The 20,753-nt window shown below is 61.6% G+C and overlaps 1 protein-coding gene across 1 annotated transcript in view; it reads left to right on the top strand.

Annotated features, from left to right (window-relative positions):
* The first annotated feature begins 1,304 nt into the window (after nt 1-1,304).
* The window catches only part of HIC2 (HIC ZBTB transcriptional repressor 2), a 24,609-nt gene continuing 5,160 nt past the window's right edge, over nt 1,305-20,753 (top strand). Inside the window, exons 1-3 of the mRNA XM_067700000.1 lie at nt 1,305-1,379; nt 17,823-17,920; nt 19,551-20,753. The exon at nt 19,551-20,753 is cut by the window's right edge and continues 5,160 nt beyond it. Of these exons, the coding sequence (XP_067556101.1) occupies nt 17,895-17,920; nt 19,551-20,753 (1,229 nt within the window). The 5' untranslated portion in view covers nt 1,305-1,379; nt 17,823-17,894. The remainder of the gene's footprint in view (nt 1,380-17,822; nt 17,921-19,550) is intronic.

The following is a 20,753-nucleotide window of genomic DNA, read 5'->3' as shown; positions in this document are numbered from 1 at the left end:
GCCCTGAGTTGAGTACAGTACCTTCAGTTTGTTTTAATACGTTAGGGCAAGTCCACCTTGTTCCTTTTTCTGTTCCCAAGGAGGGAAATAATAGCTGTTTGGGGTTATTTACTCTTCCAGCTGAAGTGAGAATTTTGTTAAGTCTCAGAACCGTCCTGCTAGGGTTGCATTAAAAGTACACCTTTAGGGCTTCCCTGGTGGCGCAGTGGTTGGGAGTCCGCCTGCCTGATGCAGGGGACACGGGTTCGTGCCCCGGTCCGGCAAGATCCCACATGCCGCGGAGCGGCTGGTCCCCTGAGCCATGGCCGGTGAGCCTGCGCGTCCGGAGCCTGTGCTCCGCAACGGGAGAAGCCACAACGGTGAGGGGCCCGCGTACCGAAAAAAAAAAAAAGAAGTACACGTTTATTGGGAAGAACGAGGCCACAGTCAGCCTTACTGGGGAGTCTCGATTCCAGTCTTGACTGGTAAATCTGGGCCCCTCACAGCCTTTAGCTGGGTCGTCCTATTATTTGGTGTCCAAAGTGGGGAGCGGTTCATCAAGTGACCCCTAGAGCAGCGTCGCGGCCCCCGGCGCGCTGCAGCCCCTCCGAACAGCCTGGGTCCGGCCGGCCGGCCGGCCTGGGGTCATCGCTTGACCCCGGGGGCCTGCGAGGGGCTGCGGCCACCGGAAGGGGCTGGCTGAGCTCGGCGAGTGGCAACCTCCGCGCCCTCGGAGCAGATAGGGCCGGCGGGGCTGCGCGGGGCCGCGGGCGGTGGGCCGGGCTGGGGGCTTCCTTCTCCGGACCCGGAGGCCCAGGACCCCAGACCGGACCACGCCGTCTGCAGCCCGCGGCTGCGAGGTGACGATGGCCGCCCGCGGGGGCACGGAGCGGGACTGCCAGGGGTCAGGGTCAGGCTCAAGAGGTGTAGGCTCCGAGTGTGGGGGCCGAGCCCCCATCCGAGGGGTGCGGTCCGGTGTTCCGGGGCTGAGGTCACGGCGCCAGCCCCACACCCGCCACCGGTCCGCCACACGCCGGGGTCGGGGTCCTGGCTCCGGGTCCCTCCTCCTTCCGCGCGCCCCTCCCCCACGGCACCGCCGCGCGGCCGCCTAGGCCCCGCCCTGGCCCCGCCCAGGCCCGGCCCGGCCCCGCCCCACCCCGCCTTGCCGCTCGTCCATTCAGATGTGGGTCAGGGGTGAGCGGGCGGTGCCGACGTCACAAGCTTCCAAGATGGCGCCGAGCGGGCGGCTGTGAGCGGCGCTCGGGCGCGCGGGGCGGGGAGCCGAGCCGGGCCGGCGGCGGGCGGACGGACGGGGCGGGCGCGGGCGGCGCGGGCGGCGCCGAGGACGAGGCCGCGGGAGGGCCGGCCGGCGGGCGAGCGCCGCCGCCGACGCACACGAGGTGAGGGGCGCGGGAGGCGGGCGGCGGGCGCGCCCCCGATAGAGGGGCGTGGGCGGGCGCGCGCCCGGAGACGTGGGGCTGCTGCGCGCGTGGGAGGGGGCGGGACCCCCGGCTGGTCTGCCGCCTGCGGCGCTTTGTGGCCCAGGGCAGGCGGCGCGGTCATGGCACAAAGCCCCGCGCGCGGGTGTGCGGAGCTGGGCGGCGGGGAGGCGGGCGCCGGCTCTTTGTGCCTCTGCATCCGCGGTCTAATCCGAGCAGGTCGGCGAGCGGCGCTGCCTGACAGGCGGGCTCCTATTATGCGGGCGGCCCTGCGCCCGCCGCCGCCCCTTGCGGGGCGTTTCGCCGTGTCCACGACTGCGGCCCCGCGCCGTCCGTCGTTTCCCCAGCCTCCTCCCCGCAGGAGGACGGCTGCGCGCGGGCATGGTAGGGGCAGGCCTGGAGGGGCTGCTCCCCGAGGGCCGGGCCCTGCGGCTGGTGGGCTCGCTGCCCTGCCCCCAGACCTCTCTTTAGCAGGCGGCCGCTTGGCAGGAAGAGAAATGGGCTTGGGGGAGGGGGTCGGCTGGCAGGGGGAGGGGACCGGCTGGCAGAGGGAGGGGGCTGAAGGGCCCCAGCTTGTCACTCTCTGTTTATCTCCTGAGATGGTTCATATTCACACAGGCTTAGCTGGGGTGGAGGGAGGCGGGGATGCCTCTCCCTGGGGGGTAGTGACTTACGGAGAGGAGGGAACGCGGCCAGATAATGCTCGCAGCGGCCCCACCCAGAACAGCGTGGGACTGCCTAGGGAAGGGAGCCCAGTGCGGATCCGGATGGCCCGGAACGGTTTTGAAGTTATTTATCCGTGTTTCTCCTGTTCCCTCCACCTCCAGTGCTTTTTCTAGTAGGGGTTGCCAAGCACATCTGGAAAGCTAGGTTCCCGGCCCCCCCACCCCGGCAGGAGGAGTGTAACCCGGGGAGGCCACCTCTCTGACATATGTGGTAGGGGGGAGGGGCAGAGCTTTGCCCATAGGAATCCTGTGGCTGTAGATTGTTGACTGATGTGGGGATGGCTGTGCCTCTTGTGCAGGGGGGAGGGGGAGAGCTGGCAGGTAGTGGAGGGGCCTCCAGAGATTCTAGGCTGAACTTGGGGGTGTTCTCCAGGGACCCCCGCTCGAGGGATGGAACTGGACCTTTCTGGAGCTAGCATTTATTGCTTCCTGGCTCCTGGCTTTACTTCTTTTTCTCCGTTCCCATCTGCCAGCGTCTGGACTCCCTGGGCCTTTCAGCAGACATTTTCAGGAGCACAGGCCATGTGGCTGGTCTGTAGCCCTGGCTCAAGGAGCGGACTTAACGCTCAGCAGAGCAGGGTTGCTGGCATGTTCTGGAAAAAAAAAGCAGATGGGCCGGCCTCAGGCTGGCCTCCAGAGACAAAGCTGTGTGGTGAGATTGCTGGTGTAGCGGGCTCTTAGTACCAAGGGGGTGGGGGGAATGGGAGGCTGATACTTGGGGGCTGAACTGAGTCCTTTGCCCCTGGAGTAGGTTGCCCTGCCTGTGAGTGAAATCGGTCCTGTGTGGTTGTGCTTATTATGGAAATCTCTAGGTCCATGGGCAGGTAGTAGCCTAGGAAGGCTGGGAGGGGGCTTCCCACCTGCCTGCCTGCCTGCCTTGGGGTCAGTGCGCCCAGGTTGGTCTGCTTCCTGCGGGCCAGTTTTGGGGTGTTGCTGAGTGACTGTCCTCTGGCCAGTTGACTCAAGTGCTGGTGTGCACCCAGGATTTCTTCCTGCAGTGTTTTCCTGCCAGTTGTTGGGACTTGTAAATTAGACTGTCGGCTTTTACAAGCGATTCCTGAAAAGAAAAATCTCCCTCTGGTTGCTGGCTCTGCGTAGAGGAAGAAGCAGCCCGAGGGAGCCAGGCCTTTAATTAAAGCAAAACCGAAATGATTGCTGCAGTGGCTGGAAGGAGAGAAGGCAGCACAGGTGGGGCGGAGGTGATATGCCCTGTCCTGCAGCGAGGTACCTGCCGGGGACAGGTAGGCACCGTCCCGTCCTCTCTGCCTGGTCTTGGCCAGCAGCCCAGCCTTCTCCACAAGCTGCAGTCCTGGATTAATCCTCACATAGTGTTTTCTTTCCATAGATCAGATTTCTCATTTTGTTAATAAGCACAGCCTCCGATCCACTTGAAGTCAGCTGTCGTGGACTCAGAGCAACAGGGTTTTGCATTATTGAGCTGACAGGCCTGCTGCCTTCCCTGAGTCCTCATTGTTTGCCAGGGGGTGGGGGCAGTGCCTTTGAATCAGCAGCTCGCCCCCGTGGAAGGGCTGGCAGGGCAGTTCTCGAGAGTTGAGGAGTGAAGAAGGAATAAAGTTCAGTTTACCCGGGGGACCTGCTGCCCTGCCCTTTTTGGCTTGGCCTGTTGGCCTCCAGCAGTCAGCCCCACCCCACGGCCTGCCTGCCTTGCCCACTGGGGCTGAGGGCCAGTGCCCCCCGGGACTGTTCACTAGAGGGTGGGGGCTCTTGTTCCTGACTCCTTCTGCAGAGAAGAAACCACAAGTCCTGTTCCTCCCGTCCTGGCCCTCGGAGCCTGACTGAGGAGGGACTCCTGGGGGCAGCGTGAGGGGCACTGGCCTCAGCACTGTTTACTCTCCTTGTGGCCTTGGACAGGGATTGACTCTTTGAGCCTTAGTGTCCCCGTTTCTAAAATGGGAACAGAGCTAGAGTTCACATTCACGTATCGCTGCCTTCCAGAGCTCAGCCTGGGGAAGACAGACTGGCAAACAGACGATCGGAGGATGGGGTGATAGGGCTGCACTGTGCTGCGGGGAGCACGAGGTGGCAAGGGCGGAGGGTGGGCAGCTTCAGGAGGGGGATTTTGATGGGGAGCGCGCGCAGTTTGGGGAGGGCAGTGCTGGGGAGACAGGAGAACGGTGACAGGAGTGTGGCCCTGCAGATACTGAGCTGCGAGAAGCTGGCGCAGGAGCACCCGCTGCGTGCTCCTGTGAGTCTCTTTCACAAGCTTTTTATCCGTTCAGCGAAGTTTTTTGAGAACCAATGCAGTGCCCAGCCCGTGTGGCTAGACTAAATCGTGCTGTTGCTCAGACTTGCCGCTAAGCGGTCAGCCTTCAGCTGGGATGTAGAGACACTGGGAGATTTCAGGGCTCGCTCTGGGTGTAGCACTCTCACAGACTTGGAGGTCAAGTAACTGGAGGTTAAGTAACGTCCTGGGGCTGCAGGGTAGGCGCCTTTGGTGTTCTCTCTGGAGAGGTCAGAGATCCCATCCTGGCTTCCTCAGTTAGGGGCTTTCAGCCAGCTGGGCCAGTTAGGCTCTGCCTGGCAGCCGGCTGTGCTTCCTGCTGGGAGGGGCCTTGCTTAAGGGTTAGGGACCTGGGCTGGGGGAGGGCTCCAAGCCCCAGAACCTGGTGTGAGCTGGGAGTGGCAAAGCCAGAAAAGCAGGTGGGGGTGGGGTGCGGGTTGCGAGTGGGCCCCCAGCGCGCTTGGCGAGGAAGGGAAAACTGGGTGTCAACTCCAGACCCCAGCGCAGTCCAGGAGGGAAGGCCCGGGGCCGGGGGGCTCTGCTGAGGGAGCACAGTCTGGGAGGGTGTGGCCAGACTGTGGGGAGAGGGACCCTGAGACACTGCCAGGCTCAGAGCCCCGCCTCTGCCTGCCCTGTGTGGGTGGGTGGAGGGGTGGGGGAGCGTGGCCTTGGGGTTAGAGCAGGTCCTGTCGAGGGTCCCCTGCTGCTGAGCGTGTTGGCAGGGTGGGTGCCTGTTTCCTGTCGGGGGTCCACCTTCTCTGAGTGTGTGGGTGAAAAGGGTGGGGTACGGCAGGGCAGGCGGCTTGGCTCCTGGGGTTCCCGAGGCTCTCCCCTTCCATTCTGTGGGAATTCTGAGGGCCCCTAAAGAAAGGTGGGGCTTGGGCTTGGCTGGGGAGGGGGGCTTCCAGGTGGGCAGTTGACCTCTTGTGGGCCTGGAGAGGCCACTGGCTCTGGCATGGCTGTGGCCACTGTGCACACTGGTCCAGGATGCTGCTGCCGCTTCGGGTTTCTCTCCCAGCAGCACCTTGCGGGGGAGGGGGGGGCGAGGGTGTTCAGGTGAATGTGGGGAGGGGCTGCTCCAGTGCCTTGGGCACAGCCCCCCCCACATACACACAGGTGGTTGGAGGTGCTGCTCCCTTCCCCATGCTGGGGTCGCAGCCCCTTGGCCTCTTCCTCAACCTGGTTATAGGCCTTTTAAGGGGCAGGACTGTTCCATGGCCTTTGCAGTTCCCTTGCCTGCGCTGCTTTGGAAGCTAATGGTAAGCTCTTGGTGAATTCTTGTTCCCAGAGTGAATGAGAAGGGAGAGTAGAGTTGATGGCTGGGAGGGTGGGGCCTGGAGCCTCAGTGTCTGCCCCATGTGGACACAGGGAACTTACCCTGTGATGAGCATGGGCTCCACACTGACCTCCAGTGTATGTGCTGTTCCCCGTGCTGCCTGGTGGAGGCCTGCCTGATGGTGCCCTGGTTCTTACCTCTGCATATCAGGATCACCTGGAGCTGGTGGAGCCCAGCCCGGCCCACCTCTAGGGTGGGCCCAGCCATCTATGCTTCCTAAGGTTTTTAAAATGAATCCAATGTGCAGCCAACTGCTTTAGCAGGAATAAAGCTGTGTTGATAATAGAATCAGGGAGTGGTGAGTCCACAAAGACCAGCAAGGGTGGTCACAGACTGCCCGGTGGGGTTGTGCTTACAGAGCGAGCCAGCGGCTTCTGTTAGGTACCAGGGTCTTGGAGAAGCATCATGTGCAGAGGGGGCTCACCCTTTTCATGGTCCCTTTTCCTGGGGTGGCAGTGGGAGGGACCCCAGGCTGGTGAGTATTAAGGGGGCGTCTCCTAGGAGGTCCCCCGGGAAACACCTGCTGCTCTTGACCCCAGGACTCTTGCTCCTGCTTGACTTTAAGGGACTACCTGCCCTGGTCTCTTGGTTGCATTCTTGGGCCCTGGTTGGTCTCTGTGCCCAGGCATAGTGACCTTGGAGTTCCTCGTGGTTCCCTAACAAGCCCACTGTGGCTGCAGCTGGGGACCCCTGGGACCTGTATCTTTCCCCTTCTTTTTCTCTTTGACCTCAGGGTACCTGGGAGAGAGAGATGGGTCCCTGAGGTTATTTACGTGGGTAAGGTGTGTGAGGGAACTACTGACAAGGGGCCAGGAGGTGGGGTGAGGGCTGGGAGGGGCACTGGAGGTGGGGCTTCAGGTAAGGTATGGCCAGCCCAGCCCAACCTCCTCTGCTGGGACAGAACAATGGGCTGTCTTGGGGCTTAGTTCACGTCTGAGGGCAGCCAGGACACAAGACAGCCCCCGCCTGCTCTGGGCAGCTTACTGCACGAGGGAGGAGAGCAGCAAGGCCCTTGGGCGTGGTGAGGTCTGGAATGGGCCTGGTTGGTGTCCTGGGGGGAGGTGCAGGAAGAGCAACCTGGCCTGGGGCCAGGCAGGAGTGGGACTGAGTGGTCTGGGCTGGGCAGTTGTAGGAGGGGTGGTCCGGGGCAGTCAGGGTGTCCTCTGTCACTGTTTTTGGCCTGCGCACATCTTGGTAGACGGACCCATGTGTTCTCCCTTGAGAGTGAGTAGTCCTGGGGGTGGATTCCTGTCTCAGGTGTTTGGCCTCTTCACCCCGCCCCTCCCTGGGACCCCTTTGGTAGAAAAGGGCTGATGGTTTCTTTCCAGCAGGTGCTCCGGCAGCTCTGCTTGCAAACTGGGAGGAGGATGGTTCCCACAGAGCTCCTGATGGGATGCTGGGGAGGTAGCACAAGAGGGCTGGGCCTTCCCTTTCAGGATCCTATCCCGGGCTGGGCCTGTGGGACACACCTGGGCAGTCCCGATTGCCTTCTCAGTCCCTGCTGTGTGAGTGGCCTGGAGAGGTTACGCACTTGGTCTAGAGTCCTTCTGCTGGGATGTGGTGGAGAAAGTCTAGGAGTAGGGTAACCACGATGCAACACACGCACGAGGGTGCATTGGACACGCGTGTGGACTCCTGCCGCTGAGCAGGGCTTGAGCCTGAGGGCAGCCGGGTTTTCATTTGAGTGGGGGGCAGACGGCTGCCTGAGACAGAGCCCGGGGGTCTGGTTCTGGAGCTGAGAGAGGCCCCTTCCCCAAGCCTCGGGGGCGGAGAGGACCCCTTACTGTGGTGGCTCTTCCCTTCTGCCCCTGGAGGCCTGGACGTGTGCTCCCACTTCCAGGAGGGCCTAGGGGCTGGCGGCAGGGCTGGGCAGCCCGGAGCTCAGAACCAGGCTTGGGTCCTCCTTTTGGTGTTCTCTCAGCATAGGGGGCACCAGCTGGGGTCTCCCTCTGGCGTGTGGGGTTGTCTCTTGGCAGAGGGGCCTGGGGGTCTGGGCAATCCCCGCTGGGCTGCAAGGGGAGGGGCCCTGGGCCACCACCAGCAAGCCGCTGCCACGAGGCTGCAGGTGGGGGGGGGGTGCTGGGCGTGGGCTCGGCTTGCCCTGTGGCTGTGGTAGGTGAATTCGAGCCCCAGAGGGGTGCGGGCAGGGGAGGGGATAGTTTCCAAAGTCCCACATTCCATGCATGTTGACGCTGATAAGGGCAGTGGGGCTGGCCTGGTGCCGTGGGCAGGCGGTGCACACCTGCTTCCCGAGACCCCTCCCTGCCTCCACTCTGCCCGCCTCTGGGGCTGAGCACCCAGTCCGCAGCCTGCAGGCGCCCGCCTGCTCAGGCAACACTGCCGCCTCTAGTTAGCAGGTCTTGGAGGCCCCACAGTGGTTTCTGCCGGCCCTGCCTCTAAGGGTGTTTTTGGAGGCCATTTAAAGTGGCATTTCCTTTCTTTTCTTTGAAATTCCTTACTCTCAGGTGTGGCCCTTTGCCTGGGATTTCAGCATTTGGTGAACAACTGTGATTTTGGGGGAAGAGGACTCTGATGTCAAGCCTGTTTCCTCCAGGTGCCAGACCAGACCTCTCCGTGCCTCATTTTCCTTGCCTGTAAAATGGGTTGGTAGAAATATTTGCGGTAACGGCTGTCAGCCGTTCTCAGAGTGGTTTGCAGACCCCTGGGGATTCCCAGGACTCTTCAAAATACTTAGACATTACTGGCCTTTGTCCCCGCACTGACACATCATCGGTGTGAAGACGTGGTGGGCAGCCCTGCCCGAGGTGCACACTGCATGCTCCAGCCCTGGGTGCTCGAGCTGGGACCACTGGTCTTCCTCATGCTGTTCCAGGGAGGCCGTGCAGGTGACCCAGTGGTGAGTCTTGACCCTGGAGGACACACATGTTAAGTGTTCTCTGTGGTGAGCTGGGGAGGACCCGGTGGATTCTCTTGCCTCACACCGAAGCAGGACGTCATTCCAGGAACAGCAGTGTCTGCGAGCTGCTTTTTTTCATGGAATGTTAGTTTTACTTGAAAGAAGGGCTGACAGGCAAGGTGGTTGTTCAGACTTGGAGAATTGGTCAGACCTTTTCTCAAATGAGCAAAGTGAACCTTACCATGGGAAGGAAAACAGGTGACAGTTTTGCCAGCCATAGAGCCAGCAGAGGACAGGGACAGTTTTGGGAACCACTGTCCTTCACTGCGAGCCTGACTTGAGACCTCTTGTGATGGAAGCACTCGGGTTTTGGTGTCGTATAATGAAGTCTGACAACAGTGGGAAGATGTGATTGACTCGGGACCACTGTTTTCTGAATGACTAGCGCTCAGTGTTGCAAAATCCTGGGTGGATGTGAGTGCAGGGTAGGCCACTGGATTTTTGTGTAACCAGATATGAATTAGTCACCGATACAATTTCAGAGTCTACATTGCACCTTTTAAGAACCTACCACTTGTTGAGTTTAAGTGTAATAACAAGGAAGAATAGCCACCATTATCTGAAAAGGGTAAAATACCCCTCCCATCTGTCTGTGTGAGGTTGGATTTCTCCACAGACTTCAGTCAGAACTACGCATCCTCACTGGCTGAACGCAGGGCAGATGTGAGGATCCAGCTACGTCTGTTCAGCCAGGCGTTAAAGACATTTGCAAAAATGTGAAACAGTGCCACCCTTCTTGTTGATTTTCTTTTCTTTTGGGATAGTTTTTTTCCTCCATAAAAACATCATTTATGTTAACATAAAATGGGTTTATTGTTGATAATTTTAAATCAAGTAAATATTTTTTAAGTTACCAGTTTTTCTAACACAGTAAATAGAAGAGTAGCATACAAGCCACCAAAGAGTTCTTTGGGGGTCCTTCCTAGTTTTCAAGAATGTGGACAACAGTTTCTGACCGGTGGGCTAGGGCTGGGGCGGCGGGCGGGTGGCATCCTCCTTTACACCTCCCCTCTCCCCACCCCATCCTGTCCCCTCAGCCGTGCCTCTCCCCTCTGGCATTTGCTCCCCTAGCAAACCTGCATGGCTGGAGCAGCTGTGGCCGTCAGGCTAGTGGGACGCAAGGTCCCTGGCCCCAGGAGCCTATTGGGTGGCAGCTGGGCAGCTAGTGCTGACGTTGGGTGGGGGGAGAAGTGCTGGGTGGCTTCGCTGAGGAGGGGGCACCCGGGCCTGACTGGTGGGGGCCGCGTGGAGGGGTGGCCTGGCCCTCTGGAAGCCCTCCATGGGCCGGCCCAGGTGTGGACTTTATCCAAGCCCCGGGAGTCCATTGAGAGCTGTAAGCAGGAGAGTGACTTGATGGGATTGGCGTTTGAGGAGAGAACTGAGGGTTGACAGCTGGGACCACGGGGGTCGGATTCACATGCTGGACTTGTACGGTCCTTCAAAGTGGCTCCCGTCGGGAGGATTCCCCCAGGTGCAGGGGCTCTGGCTTCTGCTGCTTTCTCTTGGGACTGAGTGACACTTTCTGGGCATGTCCTGTGGGACTGGCCCCTGAAGCCCTAGTTCACACGGTGCTGCCCTGTTCCCGGCCATGTGGCTGCGTGCGGGGGTCCCCTGGGGTGGGAGGGGGTGCTCAACCCCTCCCTGGATCGGGAATACCCTAGTCTCTCCGCACCGAGCGCGTTGGCTCCTTGTGGACCTGGGCTGTGCTGTGGGTTGTCACGAGTATGAACCACAAGGTGTGAGTTACGTGTGCACACATCTGGCTGTAAAGAGTGGGAGGCGTGCACCCTTCCCCCCACCCCTGTAAGAAATGGCCCCCACGCCCCGGGCTGCTCCCTGGGCCGCTCCTAATGTCACTGCTTTTCCAAATTTGGGGTTAACTGTTGCGAGTGTGTGCCGGTTCCCCACACTCGTCCGCATTCTTGGACAGCGGGTTTGCTCTCTGTGGACATAGAGCTGGGCGCTCATTGTGCTTTTGAGACTCAGCCAAGTGCTGGGCATCACTGTGGTTCCTGCGCCCCGGCCCCCCCCTTGTCGTGTTCCAAGGTGGCACTGACCCCACATGTCATCATGGGGCAATGTCAGGGTTTCTGTTTTTGCTGCTGCCTGAGTAGCCCGGCTTTCACCCCCCTCCCCCAGCTCTGCTTCCTCAGGCAGAGAAGAGCCTGTTTATTTTTTCTGTCTCTAAACCGGGTTCCTTAATGCCAAACAGCCCTCCCAAGCGCCCCCGGGATGCTGTCTGAAGAAGCTCTGTGAGCACTTTTCTTTGAGTCCTGGGGGCCCCTCTGTCTGACTCCCTTTCTGAGCTCGGCCTCTCCTCTGTTGGGCCCGTCACATTACCTGCTGGACAGGTGAGACTTCTTCTCTGTAAGTGCCATCCTGCAGGCGTTTCAGGCACAGAGCCACAGGTTGAAATGTCTTCCACAGCGGTTCCCTAGTTTTTTCCTTAAAAATGGCTTTTTAAAAACTGGTAGGTGCCCAAGATGTGTCTACTTGATTTTTTTTTTTTTTTTTTTTTCCATTTTGGACGAAAACAACCTGATCCTTGATCTTTGGTTTAGCTCCTTGAGTCCTTGGTCAGAGGCCCTGGGCTTGGGGGTTGGTCCTTCACTCAGGGCAGGGATCCTTCTGTTTGACTCCCGATCCCTGAGGGCCTTGTCCAGCCTGGAGCTCCTGGGGCCGTTGTTGGTGCCTTGCTGGGTGCACTTGGAATGTCCTCTCCTCTCCTAAGCATGCCTGTCAGGATTTGAAGACCCCTTCCCTCTTCCTTGGACACTAGGATGGTTAAAAATGTCATTAGGTTGTTGCTGCCTTCAGATGGCAGGCACAGATCTGCCCCGATAAGAGGTTTTAAGGTGGTCTTTATTAGGTGTCCTGTGGGTCCGTGGCTGGACTGTAGGGTTCCCTCCTGTCCTGTTGGTGCCGCGTCTTGTCTGGGGATTGTTGTGATTAGTTGGGGGTTCGGTCAGCTTGCTCATCAGGCCTGGGACGGGCCCTGCTGTCCCTCCTGAAGATTTCTGTGCACCTGTTGAAGCCAAGTACATTATAGTCATACCTAAGAAGTGTGCGCAGTTGTGAGCAACAGCGCCACGGACTCTTCCCAGGTGGACACGCATCCAGCGTCCATCCTGAGAGAAAACACCAGAAAAGAAGGCCCTCGTGTGTCCTTCAAGCCGCCTCCACTCCCCAATCCCTCCCCTCACCCACCCTTGCTTTCCACCTTGACCAGAACTGGCTGTGTTGTCCCTTTCGGGTCTGGCTGCTTTGCTCAGCCGCTTGCTGGAGGCTCCCCGTGTAGGCAGCCAGGCCGTGGGATACGGTGACAGTCAGCTCTTCGTGACCCGTGCGAGGCTTGGCCTGAGCCCTGGGGCCTGCCCACTGCTGGAGGGGCTCCACGCCTGCATGGCTTCTGGGACCCAGGGTTTGTGTGTCTTCAGTCTGGGTCTTTTTAAAGTCTGACCGTTCTCTTTTCTGCCTGGGATGACCTCTTTCAGTGTCTGGTCAGCTAGTTGAAGCCCGTCGTTGCCATCTGGCATCCGGTTTGGGTTTTGTTTTTCTGATTCCAGGGCCAGGCCGTTACAGGCAGGGCACAGGGCCTGGGTGCCAGCCACTGGGAGTCTCGACGGCTGCGTGGGTGGATGGGTCAGCTGCCCTTTCTCGGGGAAGGACTCCTATACCCTGAGGTGGTTCTTCCTGGTTTTCAGTCATGAAGTGTCTTCTGGTACGAAGGGATGATGATAGAAGATGCAGAGTATTTTTATTTTGTTTTTTAAATATTTGAGAGTCCTTAGTTAGTGTAAGACATAGTGAGCTTCTAGGGTTGGGTTTGAAGTTGTGATGTTGGAGTCTCTGTCCTGGAGGAGCCGTGGGCTGGGCAGCTGCTGCTCTGTGACTCCTGAAAGGTATCCCGGGGTAGGTGGGGGACGGTGACTCCTTTGCAGCGGGTGGCCCAGGCTCCCTGCACTCTGCCTGCCACCCGTGCCCAGAACCCCTTGCCCGCCCGCGGCCACTGTTCTGCCTCTAAGACGCCCTCAGTAACAGAGTGCCACCTCGATCTCTCAAGTTCTGGGGCCGCCTCCTTCCTCTTGACACCCATCACTGAGCATTTACTACCTGCCGAGCTTCGGGCTTTCTGGGGAGTAGAAAGCTTGTAACCCACAGTCCAGTGTGCGTGCAGGTTCTGGTTCTGAGGTCTGGAGTGAGGCCAGACTGTCTGCGTTTCTCAAAACCCTGGGCTAGGGCCTTCCCTGGTGGTCCAGCGGTTAAGACTCCGTGCTTCCAGTGCAAGGGGCGCAGGTTTGATCCCTGGTTGGGGAACAAAGATCCCACATGCCACGGCCAAATAAACAAATATTAAAAAAAAAAAACAACTAAAAGAAGAAACAAAAACCCTGGGCGATGCTGCCACTGGTCCCTGGACTGTGCCGGACACCCAGCAGGACAAGTAGGAAGTGGGGCTGGGGGCGCAGGAGCCAGCTTGCCAGGGCCTGTCTCCCTGCAGCAGGAGCTCCTTGCTCCTTGCCTGATCGGGATGCTCCCAGTTGGCCGTGCCGCCCCACCAGCTTCCCACAGGCTCCCTGCCTCCAGGCTCTAGTTCTTTTGCTGCAAGCAAGCCTCTTACCTAGAGCTCAGGCCCCTTCAGGTGGGGATGGGGGGCAGTGCAGTGTGGGCACAGTCTGGAAGTTTTCATAATGGTGACTGTTCTCCAGGCAACTCTCACCTGCCTCTCCCCAGTTCACCCCCTGTCTCACTGGCTCAACACTCTTGGCCAGACTCAGGCAGGCTGGGGGCCTCCCAGTGTGACCCTGCCCCGCACCCTCCCCGGTGCCAGCCAGCTAGCTGTGCCAGTGCCAGCAGGGGAAATCCAGCTGCAGGTACCCGGGTCGTCCTGGGAGTGGGAGTAACGGGCGGGTTGTAGGCCAGGGGTGAGGTGAGTGTGCAAGGCTCGCCCTGGAGCCCTGGAGAGTGGGGTTTGTGGTTGTGGCCCCGCCAGGCCTCCCCTCGTGGTGCCATGAGCCTCTTGGGTGGGAGTGCACATGTGGGAAGGTGGGGCTGCAGGCATTTGGGGGCAGACTCAGGGAGGTCGTGCTGGGGTGGATGGATGCCACCTCCCGCACTGCTCAGGGACCTGAGGGAGAAGCCCAGCCCCAGGCCCCGATCACCACGTCACCAGCGTGCTGATGGAACTGAGTTGTTAATTTCGTAGAAGTCTTGTCCGAAGGAGGGCAGGGCTCTTGGCATTCGTGGAGCCCGTTGCTTTCCAGGAGGATGGTCTGGGAGACGAGCCAGGAGCTGCTGGCCGGCATCCAGGTCTGGGCCAGATTACCCGCTGGACTCGCCCAGAGCAGTGGGTCCCACCCACAGCCAACCCATGTCTGGAGGGGCAGGCCAGAGAGGGCACAGCCTGGGTCCCCAAGAGTAGGCCTGCCCCTGGGTGGTGTAGCCCAGGTGAGGCCTGCTGTGAGGTAGGCTGTGGGAGGGGGAGATGAGGGGGACCTGCAGGCCGAGGCCCTCCTCCTGGCTCCCCTGCCCTGCCCCTGGGAGAAGGAGGTGCAGGTGTCTGTCCTCAGGGTAGGAAAGTCTGGAGTCAGGCTCTGCCACCTGCTTGCTCCTGTGACCTTGGGCAAGTTGCTTAACCCCCAGAACCTGTCTTCTTATCTGGCACTGGAGGTGGAGAGAACACCTCTGAGGCTTCCCCACAGGCAGGGTGCCCTCCAACTGGTATGGGGTGAGGAGGACCTGGGGCTGGGCCTTAGGCTTTTCTGGATCCTGGGTGCTGGGACCTTCCAGGCCTTCTCGCTCTGCCCTCCAGCTGCCCTCCTGCAGCCTGGGAGGGGCCTGGCCTGCAGGGAGGGGCAGTGCTCGCACCTGTCGGGGCCACACCTGGAGCACCAGGTGGCCACAGCAGGGGTCGGCTGGGCCCAGAGTTGGGGGGGCAGTGGATACAAGTGTCTGAGGCCCTCAATGACACGGTCAGATGTGCTTAAGCCCCTAGGGGTATGGCGGTGGCCTGGTGTCCTTGTGACTCCCACCGCCAGTGGAGCCCTCGGTGGGTGCTGGGCAGCCCCCCCCCCCCCCCCCGACGCCGCTGTCAGCTGGAAGAGTCCTGTGTTCTTCTGTGACTTCTGGCTGTTGTTCTTTGGCCAGAAGGTGGTTAAGGAGCAAGAATAGCCTCCCATTGGGTGCTTTGGGCTGGGCCGGGAGCGAACTTTTCCGGGGGGGACCCAGCATAGCTCTGGGCTTCCTGCGGAAAGTGTGCTCTGGGGAGGGAGGAGGGGTCAGGGTTCCCGGGGACCTGGGTGACGAGGCCTGCCCAAAGAGGGGTGGGGACCCCTTTTTCCTGTCTTCACCCTTCTCTCCAGGACCCTCCATCCTGGCTGGGCGGGGCGAGTCATTTCAGCCAGGGTGCGCGGGGGTTCTTTGGGTGCTCTTTCTTGCCAAGGGAGATAGGACATTGCAGAGAGGGGCCCACAGTCTCCTGGGAGCATCGCCCAAGGGTGAAACCACACCCTGAGCTTGGGCCCCCCTTGTGGGCTGGAGGTAGGCATGGGATGCCCTCCTCTGTCTCCAGAAGGGAGGGGTGCCCGCCGCCAGGCTCCAGGGAGGCAGGGCTGCCTGCCTGTTCCCCAGGGGGTTCCACCTGAAGGCTAAAGGATGGAGCAGGCTGAGGGCCCAGGCTTCCTGGCACCCAGGCTCTGGGCTCAGTGGGTGTCCAGGCTAAGTTGGATTGGCTCCTGTCGGAATTGGGGTTGGAGCCATTTTCCTTGGCTTCCTGCTTAAACAAGGGCCACTTTCATGTGGAGACCTCCTCTCATGGCCTCCTGCCCTCTGTGGGTTCCAGGAGGGGAGACCTCCCCACGAGCCCTGAGCCCATGTGGACCACCTGACGTGGGTGGGGCCTTGTCTTGCCTGGGATCCCTGTGCAGCTGTAGGGACCTGGCCTTGGGCATGTGCTCTGTAGGCCCCGGACCTGTCCTCAGTGTGTGTGGGGTCGGGGCCAGGCGGGGGCCAGCCTCCCTGGCTTTTCTGAGGCCTGAGCCTGGAGGGAAGAAGAGGAAATAAGGTCTCAGTCAGGACCTGTCTCACGTCACCGTGTAGCAGCCCTGTTGGGGAGCTGGGTGCTGGCCGTCCTGTGAACAGAGACCTGGGAAGGTGATCCAGGCCCCTCTGTTCACAAGAGAGCAGAGCTGCCCCCTCCCCCCCTTCCTTGCCGGGGTCAGGGTCAGCCCATCTGGGGACAACCACGCACCCATCTGACTGACCTGTCCCACTGCCCAAGATCCTGGGCATTCTGGAGCCAGTGCTCTGGGTGGGCAGTGTGGCTGCGCTGGGCGTGGGATCCTTGGGGCTGATTGGCACGCTGCTGGGCCTGCTGCCAGGTGGCTGCTGGGTGCCAGGAGCTGGGGCCAGGCGGCAGCCTCATTCCAGCCCGTGGTGGGCTCCTTCCAGGGCTGAGCACCAGCCCCGTACCCAGTGGGCATCCCGCTGCCAGCTTGCCTGGCCAGCCCCACGGTGCTGTTTGTAGCCCTCTCTCCCTGGCTGCTGTGGGCTCTCCAGGGTGGGCACTTGCTGCTCCCACACCCGCCGTTGAGCCGGAGGGCAGAGACCTCTGGGAGGGAAGGAGCAACACTTTCTAGGGGTCTTGGCCCTCACCTGTGGTGAGGTGTGTCCTTGCTTATGGACACGATGTAGACCCACTCTTGGCCCAGCCTGGGGTGCCTGGCAGGCGGGGCAGCTTCCTGGTGGATGTGCACTCCCAGCAGGCAGCTCTGTGCGACACCACCCCACCCCTGCCCGGCGGAGGGCACAGCCTGCTCTGCCTGGTCCTGCTGGGCCTCCCTGCGGGTAGGTCAGGCTCGAGGGCAGTCACTTGGTCAGTCGCTGGGCCTTTTCCAGGCTGCAGTGACCAGGCTGGTCGACCTGATCTCCAACAAGGGCGAGGAAGCCCCAGTTGCAGGGTCTGGCCCAGGCTGAGGTGGTGGGCATTGTGCCCGGGCGGGGCTTGGGTTGTCGTTGGGTCTGGTGGGGTTCCTGATGTGGCTTCCCATCCTTTCTCCTGGGCCACTCTCACTGGCGGCGGCATTGCGGTGGTCTCCGCCCCCCTCCCCAGGCAGGGTTTGGCTCCGTCTCTGGCCTCTCTTGGCCGGGAGCCTGATGAGGGGCCCAGGCTGCCCTCGGGGAAACGTGGACGCTCTCAGGCTGCTGGACCTACAGAGCTGGTTCTCCTGCCCTCTGGGCTGACCGTGCCCCCCTCCCCCCAGCAACCCCTGCAAGAGGGGAGCTGTGCTTGGGGCCGAGAGACAGCTGGCAGGCTGGAGCCGAGGCCTCCCGGCCACCCTGCACCCCGGGTCTGGTCACATTCCTGAGGGACCTGCTGAGCCTCCCTGGCCCTGGGGGCGGGGGAAGGGCAGGCAGGGATGGGCTCTGGGCTGCTGCAGGCCTCCTCCCCCACCCCTGGCTCCATTCCAAGGGCGCCCAGGCCTGCTGGAGTGGGGGACAAGGAGCTGGAGCCTCAGGACCCCCTCCCGCAGGACCCAAAGCTCTGGGGGGGGGCAGGTGGAGCCCACCCACATCTGGCAGCAGCTGCCAGTGGCCTTGGCGGGCTGGTATTGAAAGGGCGAGCCTGCAAACGCCATGTGGTCAGGCTGGGCTGGGCAGGAGGGGGCTGGGCGCTCTGGGCGGGGGTGGGGTGGGGGGTGGGGGTGGGGGTGGGGGGAGAGCAGACCCGGAGGGAAGGGAAGGAAAGGAGCAGGAGAGCCAGAAGCGGTTGAGACTGGTTCTTATAAATAGCCCGTTGCACCAGCGCCTCCAATTTTGACCTTTTGTTATGTAAATGTGGCCAGCCTGGAAAGGGCCTTGCCCAGGCCTCCTGCCACCACGCCTGCCCGCCCTCCAGGAATTGTGTGCCTGCCACCAGCTCCCCCAGATCTAGGTAGCCCTTGCAGTATCCTAAATCTGTGGGGGTGGGTGGGAAGAGGGTGCAGGCGAGCTCCCCAAATTTGCGTTCTTCCTACCATGGGGACTGACTGTGGGCACTATGACCACTGTCTCTTGCCCAGCTGTCTGGGCGTCCCAGCCAGAGAGACCCCCAGACCTTCCTGGGAGCGAGGTCCCCCAGCACCTCCCCCCTCCCCTTGCTGATGCCTTTGTGGGTGACCATGTCTGTCTGTCTTCCCTTCCCCAGGTGACCAGGCATTGATGCACCCCCAGGGAGGCCACGCGCTCAAGGAGGCCACCCCCGCTGGCTGCTGCTCACATGGTTTCTGGGCCCCTGGCACTCCGGTAGGTCAGGGAGGGGGAGCTGGGGGCGGGGGCGGCAGAGGGAGGATGTTTGCTCCTCCTCCTTGGGACTCTGGGCAGCCTGCAGCTCTCAGCCTGTGTCCTGGCCTGCAGTCCTTTGTGTGCGGGCAGCGCTGGCAGCATAGAGGGGAGGCTGGGGCTTGGGGAGGAGGGCTGCTGTGGACTCACTGGCTCTCGGAGGCCAGGACCTCCTGCCCTCGGCTAGTCCCCTTGCCAGTTGTCCTGGGTGCTGGGGCTAGGTGTCTAGGCCAGTGTGGAGGCCGCGCCTTGGGCTCTTTGTCCCTGCCTGGCTGGTTCTGGGGGCAGGGAGTGGCGGAGGGCTGGTTTCTGCGCGATCTGGGCTCCAGCTTCTGAACAGCCTGACAAGGCCGAGCTGGCCTGAGGTGCTTGCTGCCTCCTGCTGTCAGGCCCTGAGTGCCGGCCCACGTGGTCATTGGGTGCTCAAAGTCTTCCTTGGGGTGCACAGGATCATGGGGGGTTTTCCTCTGTCTTTGCAAACAAGGGCAGGTACGGACCAGTGGGAGGAAGGCAGGTGGGTGCAACCCCTCCGGGCTCTGTCCTGAGGGAGGCAGGGCTGGGCGCCTGGTAGGAGCTGATCCCAGGTGGGGGAGGCTCAGAGCAGTCAATTTCTCTCCGAGGTTGGGCCGTGAGCAGAAGGACATGAAAGCCCCTTGTCGGCCTCACGGCTCAGAGCACCTTTGGGAGGGCACGAGCTTCGAGTGGGGAAGCCACGGCCGTGCGCTGTGACCCTGCTGCCCAGTGGGGTGGGTGCATGGTTGGGGCACGCTGCTCCCAGAGACGCCTGTGCACACTGCCACGCAGCCACCACAGAATTCCTCTGCATGTGTTTTCCTCAGTGACATCAGTTAGCATCTGTGCCAGTCTGGCGAGTTTCCCAGGCTCAGACAGCACTGCCTGCCCTGCCCAGAAAGTCCCTGGGGCCCAGCGGTGCCAGGGCTTGGCCAGGCTGCCTTTTCTTCTCAGCACCTGGAGGCCCAGGCAGGGGGTAGGGGGGATGGGTGCTCAGTGCCTGTGGTGGGGCAAGGCCTTGTGGGGTGGGGGTGGCAGCTGGGCTGCAGTGTCAAGTGATGCTGGTAAACCTCAGAGTTTGGGAAGCCTCTAGGGTTGTTGGAGAGAGACCCAGCCTAGAGCAGAGGTCGCAGACCAGAGGCTGCATGTTTGATCTGGCCCACGTGGTATTTAAGGAAAAAGAAGCTTCATTTTGCATGGGGTGATTTCACCTGAAAACCTGGATTTCTGGCTTGTCTCGAAAGCTGGGAAGCTGCATGCCCACGTGAGAAGTCCAGCCACCCAGCACCTCATAGATCCCTGCCTTTGGGTCTATGAGGCCAAAGACGGGCCAAAGACCTTTGGGTCCCATCTGGGCACGTGGTTGGCTTCCTTTAGTGCGGAGATGATACCTTGGGCCAAGTTCAAATCCCAGTTTCGTTGCCTGCCACCATGTGCATTGTCCTCTGTGTTTTCAAGTCTGCAGATGGGCTGGTGCCGCCCCCCTTCTCAGGCAGCCTGGGTGGCGTGAGTTCCCTGCCCAGGTGCCGGACCCCAGGAGGGTCCCCCGCTGATGCACACGCGTACCTGTTCTTGCCCGCAGGTGGTGCGTGTGGGCAGGGCGTGGGGACATGGGGCCCGACATGGAACTGCCCAGCCACTCGAAGCAGCTCCTGCTGCAGCTGAACCAGCAGCGGACCAAGGGCTTCCTGTGTGACGTCATCATCATGGTGGAGAACTCCATCTTCCGGGCCCACAAGAACGTGCTGGCCGCCAGCAGCATCTACTTCAAGTCCCTGGTCCTGCACGACAACCTCATCAACCTGGACACGGACATGGTCAGCTCCACGGTGTTCCAGCAGATCCTGGACTTCATCTACACCGGCAAGCTGCTGCCCAGTGACCAGCCAGCCGAGCCCAACTTCAGCACGCTCCTCACCGCCGCCAGCTACCTCCAGCTGCCCGAGTTGGCAGCTCTCTGCCGGCGCAAACTCAAGAGAGCTGGCAAACCCTTTGGCTCCGGGCGGGGTGGGGCCGGCCTGGGGCGGCCACCCCGCGGCCAGCGGCTGTCCACGGCCTCTGTCATCCAGGCCCGGTATCCGGGGCTCGTGGACGGGCGCAAGGGGGCCCACACCCCCCAGGAGCTCCCCCAGGCCAAAGGCTCCGATGAGGAGCTCTTCCTGGGCGGCTCCAGCCAGGAGAGCGCGCACGGCCTGGGTCGGCCGGTCTGTCCAGCCAGCGGGGAGGCCGGCCTGGGTGGCTGCAGCACCAATGGCAGTGGTGGGGGCTGCGAGCAGGAGCTGGGCCTGGACTTGTCCAAGAAAAGCCCCCCGCTGCCCCCCGCCACCCCCGGGCCCCCCCTCACCCCCGACGACCCAGCCCAGCTGAGTGACAGTCAGCAAGGCTCACCCCTCTCGGCCTCCGCCCCTCCCGTCGCCAACAGTGCCTCTTACGCCGAGCTGGGGGGCAACCCCAGTGAGCCCATGGATCTGGAGGGGGCCGAGGACAACCCCCTGAGCCTATTGGAGGGGCCGGGCGGGCAGCCCCCCCGCAAGAGCCTCCGGCACTCGGCCCGCAAGAAGGAGTGGGCCAAGAAGGAGCCCGTGGCTGCCTCCCCCTTTGAGCGGAGGGAAGCAGCGCCGAAGGGTCCCTGCCCAGGGGAGGAGGCTGAAGGGCTTGGGGACAGGGTTCCCAACGGCATCCTGGCCAGCAATGCGGTGGCGGGCGGGCCCTACGGGGAGCCCTCATACCCCTGCAAGGAGGAGGAGGAGAACGGCAAGGATGGGAGTGAGGACAGTGGGCAAAG

The sequence above is a fragment of the Pseudorca crassidens genome, chromosome 12 (genome assembly GCF_039906515.1).
Source record: "Pseudorca crassidens isolate mPseCra1 chromosome 12, mPseCra1.hap1, whole genome shotgun sequence".
In the NCBI taxonomy this organism is placed as follows: Eukaryota; Metazoa; Chordata; class Mammalia; order Artiodactyla; family Delphinidae; genus Pseudorca; species Pseudorca crassidens.
The sequence above is the reverse complement of the archived record's forward strand: the minus strand, read 5'-3'. Positions and strand labels throughout refer to the sequence as shown.